Source organism: Notothenia rossii, assembly GCF_949606895.1.
Source record: "Notothenia rossii genome assembly, chromosome: 11".
NCBI classification, from domain to species: Eukaryota; Metazoa; Chordata; class Actinopteri; order Perciformes; family Nototheniidae; genus Notothenia; species Notothenia rossii.
The window spans coordinates 40,334,865-40,345,318 of record NC_136910.1 but is presented as its reverse complement, the minus strand read 5'-3'; the positions used below and the strand labels follow the sequence as shown (position 1 = coordinate 40,345,318).

The 10,454-nt window shown below is 37.9% G+C and overlaps 1 protein-coding gene across 1 annotated transcript; it reads right to left on the bottom strand.

The window, feature by feature from the left end:
- Positions 1-36: 36 nt before the first annotated feature.
- sec14l7 (SEC14-like lipid binding 7) lies at positions 37-8,663 on the bottom strand. Its single transcript, XM_079660707.1, has 12 exons — positions 8,557-8,663; positions 7,669-7,744; positions 5,278-5,321; positions 5,113-5,175; positions 4,537-4,725; positions 3,899-3,994; positions 3,751-3,811; positions 3,584-3,667; positions 3,033-3,139; positions 2,809-2,948; positions 2,123-2,292; positions 37-1,842 (listed from the first exon to the last, which is right to left on the bottom strand). The coding sequence occupies exons 1-12, from the start codon at positions 8,608-8,610 to the stop codon at positions 1,679-1,681; spliced, it is 1,248 nt and encodes a 415-aa protein (XP_079516833.1). The 5' UTR covers positions 8,611-8,663; the 3' UTR covers positions 37-1,678.
- Between the last annotated feature and the right edge of the window lie 1,791 nt (positions 8,664-10,454).

Here is a 10,454-nt window from a genome sequence, read left to right as displayed (position 1 = left end):
ATAAATGAGTCATAATTGACAGAAACTATATATTGCTTTGTGTTTAATATGTATTTATTATCAGGTTGTAGAAATGGTGTTATAGACTTCATTATATCGTTCACATGAATTTACAAATGATATCATACTAATGACTTGATGTTGTTTATAAGGGTAGACTGAGATTTAGCAAGATCATTATTAACATCATTTATTCAAACAGATATTGACTCTTATGATTAAGGCAAACAATATGAGCAGCATAATGCACAATTATTTAAACATAATCATCTGAAACATAATTTGATGAATGATGTCATTCAGTAACTTTATCTCCTTTGGTCTTCTTAGTCTGTGTATGACGTTTGGCTTCTTCGTACAAAAGGATATGGTTGATGTCACAAAGTTTTCCTGGGATGTGAAACCATTAGTAAAGAACCAACTAACGTAACCACCGCCAACCAATCTCCTCCTAGAGCACCATTGTGTTTTAACCAAACATGGTTTAAAAAAAACAAGTGGCATTGGGAATGGCAGCTCATTTGCATTTAAAGCTACAGATACAGAATCAGCACTTTTGAAACAGGGCTGAAACAGAGGGGTTTATGGGATGCTACAACGCATGATCTGTTTGGGATTACAAGCCAAACCCTTCAGAGACATGTTTTATATCTGAGACCTACAATATATTGTTGAAAAATAGTATAATAGGGGACCTTTAAATTATTAGTTTATAATGTTAGGGATTCTGTTTTCAAATTATGGTGAGACATGTTCTTCTAAAAAAACAAATTAAACAAAGGACAATCTGTCCTGTACATATTTCCCTATTAAAACTTCTACAAAGGCAACTGTGAAACATGTTGTCGGTAAAGTTTAAAACTTTGTTCTGAGTGATATATTTTCTAACTGGAAGATCATGGTATATTTTAGTTGTGTATGTTAAAAGTAAAGAAATGTGTGTAACCATATCTAAATGAACAAAAACCCACACCTTAATGGATATACTGTATGACAGCAACCTAAACGTCTGGCTCTTCTGTTCTGAGGTCAAATCTACTTTGAAATTCTACATTCTTGTACTTTATTGTTTACATTGCAGAAATGATTAAAAAAACGTGTGCTTAAAGAGTAACTTAACACCAGCAGAAAATCCTGCTTTGAGGACCTCCAGTGGTTTAACTTATCCTTTTGCTGCAGTAATGTAGACCTGAACTCTACAGTGTTAGAGTTCATTAGTGTTTATATCAACTGGGTAACAGCCAGTAAACTGATTTCTTAAACGTCACAGAAACTGGTGGCTGTAAATGGAAAAGATAGTATGAGAAGAAGCTCACTTTCCCTTGGTAGATTTATTCTGCAGAGAGTCAGTTTCTTGTCCGTAAAGACACATTTGGAAATGACTTGTACTTGAAGCAGCCAAATTCAATACTGTTACACTAATCTTCCAACTTCTGAGGTGAATATGTGTCTGCTCAGCTGATAAATGCTCCTCGATCTTTACCAGCTATTCTCTAACCGAGACTGTCCGCAGTTTGCTGATCATGTTTTCACAGACTAATTACCGACTGTGACCTTATACACAGTGCACAGAGGGAGAAATGTAATCAGTGGCCATGGCTAATGTTTTGCCCTAGGGCCCTGAAGGGGGCTAATGCTGCCCTGATGCTAAAGCATTGATTTGGCTGTGGATGAACACTCAGTGAACTCTGTCACACGGGGATCTGAGCTCTCGATCACCGCAGCCTCCTGCCTCGTCTGCTGCAAGAACGCTGCATCCGTCCGCAGGAGGAAGCACCTCCACTTTGTAGCTCACCTTCTTGGACTGCAGGATGCTGTAGCTGTTATCAAAGCACAGCACGTCTGCACAAACAAAAGGACAAAACACTAAGTTACAACAGCGACCATTATTCAGGTCATTATATATTCAGGAGACATAACTTGTTAATTAGGTGGATTTTATTCAATTTGACAGAGGCAGGTTTACTGTTTCCCCATGTTGTTAGTCTTATGCCAAGTGCCTTCCTGCTGTTGCTTCATATATTCACTGTACAAGCACATTTCCCTAAATGTAAAACAGCTCGTTCAGCATTTTCATGGAAAGCATGTTTTATGATATTCAAATAATATATCAGAGACTCACAGACTCCGGGTTCGGGGCAGGTGAGGCAGCTGTCTTCAGGCACCAGGTGAGCGTTGTAGCGCTCGCTGGGCAGAACCTGCAGCATCTCAGACACTTTCTGACCCCCGCCCTCTTTAGTCCGTCTGTACACTCCAAACCCGATGTCTGCTCCGTCACTGGTGAACTGCCACCTGGAGGAAAAACAGGGGCCAGACAGAGTGTGTAATTTATATATGAAAACGTAATCAAAGATCAAAAAGGATCTACATTATGCAAAGCACCAGAAACAGAAACATATTTGTAACTGTGTTCATTAATAGTTTAATAGTAATTTGTATTATGTATGTGCTTTTGTTTGCACATTAAATTGTTGTTGACATTTATTTTATATTGATCCAGGTGTTACTTGGTAAGAGCCAAATTATTAATTAAATATATTTAAAAAACCGTTTCTTAGAGAAAGAACTGTTAAATCCTAGAGAGTTTATTAATAGTTTTATTTTATTTTTTAAGTCAAAATACTAAATTCTTTCGAGGAGGGTAGTGTTGTATGAAATAATATGTCAACATAAATCTATATGTGTTTATAAATCAGGTTTTTAATAATTTCCCGTAAAGTTAGTATCAAGTTGACCATTTTTTGAGCTGTTAAAGATCAATAAATAAAGCTTAAATGTGTCCTCTAACAGCTGCTGGTTGTTTGGTACCTCAGCAGGCTGCTGGCGGCTGTCACATCGTACTCCAGCTGGAGGGCGGAGCCTCGGCTGACGGTCACACTGCTGTCGTACTGAACATTCACCGAGTCCAGCACATAGTACGACCTGGGAACTGTGCCACCATAATTTATCTGCAAAACAACATCCACAATTTAAATGACAATAATTTAAGAGACTGACTTACTGGTTCATCGATGTTTTGAGTTTGCTTTCACCATGGTTCTGCAGCGAGGGTCTCCATCAGGGTCCGTCATGTTTCCACCGTACGCCACAGGAAGCTGGTCTGGGTCGACATGTTTACGTAACTCTTCCTGCCAGTTACCTTTACTCAGAGAAATTTGGTTAGTTAGTACTTAGTTTAATTAGTACTTTTAATGCAGAAAATAATCTGCATACCGCCTTCACCACTGCTGAACACAGATTTAAACAATGCTTGATTTAGAATCAGAATACTTAAAAGTGTGGCTTTGCATTGGCAAAGTTTTATGAGGAAGGAAATGCATACAACATATTTGTTAAGGTTCAAGGATATGGAACTCCATTATGTAGTTTACATGTAAACTATTGTTTGTGTACTAAAAAACTCAGCAGGGCAGCTTTAACTTTCAATTCTGTGCCATCATCAGGTCAAACATTTCAAAGTTTAGTTTATGACCCAATTCCTGCAAAGCTAATGACATTCCCTTCAGCTGCCAACTGTTAGCATGCTGATGTTTGCCGCTTAGCCTTGTTTGTACACTTTCAGATCGAATAAAAGTGGTCTTACTTCCTAAAATGTAGATCTTGCGCCGCGTTTCCTCACACATAAAGTGTTTGATTAGATTGTAGGCCACAGGAAACATTTTGGGAGCTGCAGACAAAGACAAAAACTGACAATCATGAACACTAACTAGAAGTCTGGAAAATGTAAAGTCTTCAGATCTTCCGAAGCACCTTTGATTAGAAAAACCCTTTTCAGGCCCTCTGGGTAATTCTCTTCAAACATGGTGAGGACCTGCACACGAGAATGTTGATCATTATAATGAAATACATCTTTATTCAATTCAATGTGATGACATGTTGTGTTACAGTGTGGTCAAACCTCTCCATAAGTCTCTACAGCAGGTTTCCAGATGTGTTTCAGTCCGAGTCCTTCACAGTCGTAGATCAGAGAGATAGATTCAATGTGCCGCCCCAACTGAGACAGAGAGGGAGGAGGGTTAGGAGAGAGGAGGGGAAACAAGGAGGAGAACAAGGAGAAGAGAGGAAACAAGAGAAGACAGAGGAAGAGAGGAGGAGAGTAGAAGAGAAGAGGAAACAAGAGAGGAAAGACAAAAGGAAACTACAGAAGGAATTGGGGAGAGGAAACCTGGCTAAGAAAAGATGATAGGAGAGGCAACAAGACAAGTGGAGGCAAGACGAAACAAGGAAAGAGAGTAGAGGAAAGGAAACAAAAGAGGAGAGGATGCAAAGAGGACACTTAGAGAGGGTCAGAGAGGAGAGGTAACAATTGGATATAAGATGTAAGAAAAAAGTAGGAGAGAATGGGGGGCGGAAACATGTATAAGAGGAGAGGAAATTAAAGGAAACAAGAAGAGAAGAAAGGAGAAGGAGAAGAGAGGAGGGGATGAGGTAATATGATAAATTAGAAGAGGAGTGGAGACAAAACTAAACAAGAGGATAGAAAGTAGGAAAGGAAACGAGATGAGACAAGAGAGGAGAGGAGAGTGTCCCCCTCACCTTCTCAGACTGCCTCTTGCACTCCCTCCTCAGGATCTCTGTGTGTCTGATCTTGGTCTTCAGGAAGTCCTGCTTGCTGGCCGACATCAGGAGACCTTTAGGATCCATAGGACCAATCACATCGTACCAGATGGGACTCCCCTCCCTGTCGTACCCACACATCCCTCCAGAGACATACTTCTCAATCACCTGATTAAAACAGGAAAACACACACAGTCTATATTTATTTTCATTTGTATTGCCAGCGGTAGAATTGTATTGTATTTAAGTACTTAATGCAACTCCATACTTTTAATCTGTCTTAGAAAGACATCTTTTTACTTTATTTGACTCAGAGCTTTGGTTATTAGTTTATTCCTGTCTATGAAGACATGTCATTCCAGATTTGTTGATTTTGAATGTTTGTGTTAAACTAAAGGAGGAATATTCTTCTACTTCCTAATCTAGATAACCTTTTAAAAACCCTCTTGGATCAGCTAGATTGCATATTGAGCTATGATGGAAAGATACCTTTAATAAGTTGTATGAATGTATTCAAACATTCAGACAAAGTGTATGTTAACAAGCCCTGCATACCTCTGGAGGTTTCCAGTCAGAGATGATGGTGTCTACGTTCATCTTCCTCCTGAACTCCACATGCTGCAGACAGAGAGGACAGGTTTCAAACATGCTCACTAACCACATGCTACACCCTTACAAGGTAAAACACACGACTGATCCGTGTTTAAAGTTAGAGCTCACCTTTCTGATCATGGCTTCAGATTTCTGAACATTGAAGCTACGAGCTGCAAAAACAAATAAAACAATCTTCATTAGTAAAGCAGAGATATGATGCTGCAGTCGAAGTACATCCTCATATAAGTATGCCTCAGGACAAAAATGAGGTTCATTGCTACTGGAATATTCCACCAGCACGCTGTTTCGAATTGTAAATGAACACATCTGGATCAAGGAGTAAAGAAATACTTCATACAAAATGTGAACCATGGCATACCTCTTTTCTAATCATTACTCATTCCTACTGTAAGTCCTGCAACATTTCAACACCAACAATGTCTGACAATCACACAATAGAAAGCACGACACAGTTCAGTATAAATTGCCGGTTTTTTCATGCCAAGTAAAGAGAAAAGTCCAAGGTTAACAGCCAATGCAAATATTGATCAGAGTCCCTCCAATGATCTGAACCTCTCTGTAATCTGTTGAAAGCACAGGGTCCTGCATGTCCTGTCCCACAAACTACCAGCTCAATGTCCGTCGAGATAACATCAGAAATGACAAGAATTCCTGGTAAGAAGACCGAGGACCTGACTTAATTTGTAAAAAGTACGTCATAGGAACCTCTTTAAGTTGTATTAACAAGTAAGGCTTATTTTTCAAGGAGGAGAAAGTTCATCCAGTGACATCACTGCAGTTCAACTAAGGTCGAATTGAGTTCAAACATTTACTGTAAAATAAGACGGTTGAGCTGAGGTACTTCAATGGCTCTTTGCTCAGTCAATACTACACAGTATGTTTCAGGGCCACAGGGTCAGGGGGGAGGGCGGTGTTTTAGGAAATAAATTAATGATTAAACAAATGAAGGTTGAACATTTTGTAACTTTTGAAAGACAGCAACGGAAACTACTTTGAGGGGAACCTTAAGAAGTTCTGCACATGGCTTGGACACACTTATCGTTCCACTGAGAAACACACAATGTAGTTCATTTTCCAAAACAACTGACGGATCGCTGACTTTTATAACTTCATAACAAACACTAAACTCTGATTAATTATGTTTTCTCAACTTTCTGTGTGTTGAGCTCGGAGGGCCGTTATCGAACCTGGGAGGGTTGAATTGTGGTCACTGTTAGAAGCAAACCAACAAATTATATTTGTTATGCTTTAACTAACCGTGATGAAATAAACAGTACAACGTGATGGTTATACAAAATTGACACCATCAGTGTTTAGATTTATAAGATATTAAGTACGAGATACTTTACCTAAATATGTATTTCTTGCTTTTTCCCTGTTGGTCTGGATACTACATTTTTCACTCGAAGTATGCTCTAAGTAAAATGGAAAACGCTCTTGTCTTTGCAAAGTAGCGGCTAACTGTAATACCACTTGGAAACAGGATAGTTGAAACTTTTTCTAACTCCACTGAAGAGGCTACTTTATAACCCCACTGTGAACAAATACGTTTTAGAGAACCTGGCAACACACCTGTTCCCCTTTAATACTGCTAATTATTTCATGTCTCAGTATGGTTTGACCTGTGTGATTCAATGCAGAACAATTACGTTGTTATACTTTTACTTCAAGTAACTGGAAACCCCCCCATGCCTGGGTTTAACCTCACATGATAACACTGATCACTGACTGAGAGAACTTTCCTCTTGTGTTGTATTGGCTGCCATTCATATGTTTCAGCTGCCTGTGGTAGTTAATGCCAGAAACTACCCTCACTCTGGTTCATCACAAAACACAGTTCCCATGTTTTCACATGTCTGCAGGGCCGGATTCAGAGCAGGACTGTGAGGGGAATAGGGCTGCAGGCTTTAGTGGCTGTCAGGGAACTGATTTGATCCTCTTCAACTCACCAACCTCTTCTATGTTGCTTCCTTTAAAACAATAACCCCTCATTACTGCATGCCTACATTAAATGTCAAAAATGTTCTACCTTTTAAATCCAATATTTTTGAACAATTTAAAAAGTATGCCAGTTGTCCTGCGTGCCAAACAGGTGTACTTAAAGTATTAAAAGTAATGCAAATGTGTTGATATGTCCTGTTATGGATATCTCAATACAATACAAGTGCTGTAGCCTACTCAAATCCTGAATGTGTTTATGTCGCCCTTAAAAGGATGGTAAACTAAGTTGCCTGTACTGTAAATAACAGTCATACCTCTAGTTCGATGTTCTGGTAACACTTTAATCTCTGCTTTTTTCCTTTGTCTTTACACAGTATTTTTTTGGCAGTTCTCTCCTTTTTTTCTAATCTGTGGACTTCATGTTTCACGCTTCTCATACGGATTCAAGGAGTCACCTTGTACTTGGTGGATGGTTGTGTGAACGTTGTTTTGCCAGCATGGTACCCACACAGAGAAAAGGCTGAATGCTAAATGCTGCCTGCGCAGGTGTCTCACCTCGGAGGAAGCGGAGCAGGTAGTGGTCGTGCTGCGCGGGGAGGCTGGGGAGGACGTCCTGGATCCTGCCCCGAAACTACACACAGGAAACCACAAGAAACATATATAAATATAAATATTCATTAAGAAATAGTGAGACATTTTGGGAAATATAATTGTTCAAGAAACAAGATTAAAACAACTCTCATGTTTGTATGTAAATATGAAACTACTATCAGTTAGTTTAGCTTAGCAGAAGACAGGTGAAAACAGCTAGTCTGCGAAAAGGATGTATGTTATTGGATTATCACTATTTACACATTGAAAGGCAATTACATTTTAGATTTGGAGATAGTTTTCACTACAGTGTAAAAGTTAGATTTATCAATATGAATACAATTTCATAATATCCCATTTTTCATATGAAGATGTTCATCTGAATATTAACCAAAGTCATAAAAGATATAGAAACACACATGTAAAAAGCCTTTTTTAACTTTTTCTTCTGCAACTTTTCTCTTTTCTTTCATTTAATAATGCAGTTATTCATAATCTTATTATGGTTTTTTTGTGCAAAGTTTTAATCTTGAGGAAAAAAAGCTGAATAAAAACTGCAGCATTCCCTAAATGTGGTAAAGTACACCTTGGAATTAAATCTCAATACTAAAGTAAAGTACAAGCACCTCAAAAGTGTGTTTAAGTACAGTATATGTACCACAGAGGTAAGAAAGTTACGTCAAAATAAAAGCAACGTCTCTAATATTAAACAGACTGTGGAGAGTTCTAGTTACCATAGAATCCCTCTGAAACCACAACAAAAGCAACCATAGAGACACAAAGCACGAAACACTCGTTCAGTATCAATACATTAGTGAAATCATAGAAATCCTTGATTTGAAATATGTTTACCTCAGTTAATATCTCAGCCTGCTTTGGGCTCAAGTCTCCAACTCGTCCACTCATGCCTGCAGTTGTTGTGTCCCTCTGTCCCAAACTGTGAATGAAATGCAGGCGAGGGAAACTGACAGGTAGAGGAAAAAACACCACACCCCCATGTGTGTGTACACACACACACACACACACACACACACACACACACACACACACACACACACACACACACACACACACACACACACACACACACACACACACACACACACACACACACACACACACACACACACACACACACACACGAAAGTGAGGCATTAAAGAAAACCTTTTTTTAAATTGTTGGTAGATTCTTATTTAATGTCAAACCTGTTTTATCTGATTTGTATTACTACTGATAACTAATATATAGATTAAACAGCAAAAGTGATGTCATGCAAAATGACACATTGAAGTTACACATAGCTAGAACAATGTATATTATATTAATGGATACAATTATTATAAGTATTATAATTATTGATTTTATTGTTGCAGTTTGTAAAAGGTGATTTAATCAATCATCATTTATTTGTTGATTATATTTTGTAAAAAAAAAAAGGTATTGAATAAATAGTTGAATACAAAAGTAGAATAAGAAAAATCAAGATACTCAAATAAAGTATAAGTACCTTAACATTTTACCTAAGTGCTGTACTTAGTACAATTAGGTTGGGTTTTGATGGCTCTATTAAGATTATCATAGACATTTTTGAAATGGCAAATTAGAAATTTGGTTTGAATTAAATTAGAGGTGCCAAAGATTCCTGGGATTGAAAGATTACAAACAAATATGTTTTTTTTTTTAAATATAAGTCATTTTATTCTTTAAATACAGGAGCTATTCAGAAACTGATGATTAGGACCCAGATACCAGGTTCCCCAAATAAAAGCTGGTGCTTAGGAATAAATAGATGATTTACACAAAGCAACACAATCATAAATCACAAAGTACCACTCAAGAAGAAAGTTGTTTTGATCACCCTAAACAAGAAATAATACTAATTTAACTTGCTAAAAAATGATTTCTCTGTTTGTAATGCTCAAAAGTTTATATAATAATAATAACATGGGTGTCCTTTGTCAAAATCCATCAGCCGTCAGATAACATCAGGCTTGTTTTGAGGTTATTTGCACAGCAGGTGAAACACGTTGACCTTCCCACTGTTTGCTCAATGTAAAGCATCAAGACGCAGATCTCCGCTCAAACCGATTTGTGTTTACTTCAAAGACTGATCAGGAAACTACCAAAATACATCAGATGGTGGGAAGGTGAGGATAGTGAAGATGGAGCTTAATGACCCAGGAAACATATTTTAAATCAGCTTGCTATATGTTGTTTGAAAGTGGACGGGGCTAATATGAGAAGAGATGATGTCACAGATACATGCACCAATCAGAAATAAGCATAACATCTATTTGGTAACCACTGGTGGTGTGTTTGGTTCACTGTCAAGTTGGATTTGTACACTTATTTACATATCTCCTAATGATGATACTAAATTTGAAATTTGAATTTAGGGAACCTTTTAAATATATATATAAAAAAATTATGGGGGTTTTAAGACAAATGCTTGCTGTAGGTGGAAATATACCAACCTGCATAGTTACGCTTGCCACTGACACTTTTTTCAGACATTGGTCCAACAGATTGTTAAGAACCAGTTATACATTAGAAATAAAAGCCATCCAATGCATTTAAAGTGTTACTGATGTCTGTATTACATTTGGTGCCATTCCATTTAGGAGATGTTGACATATTTCACTTTCGACCTGCGGGTGGCGCTAGACAAACGTCAGTAAGAATCATCCTCAGTATATATTTTTAAGCCAATTCATCCGATTCATCAGATTTATAACTGAGTCATGGCCAC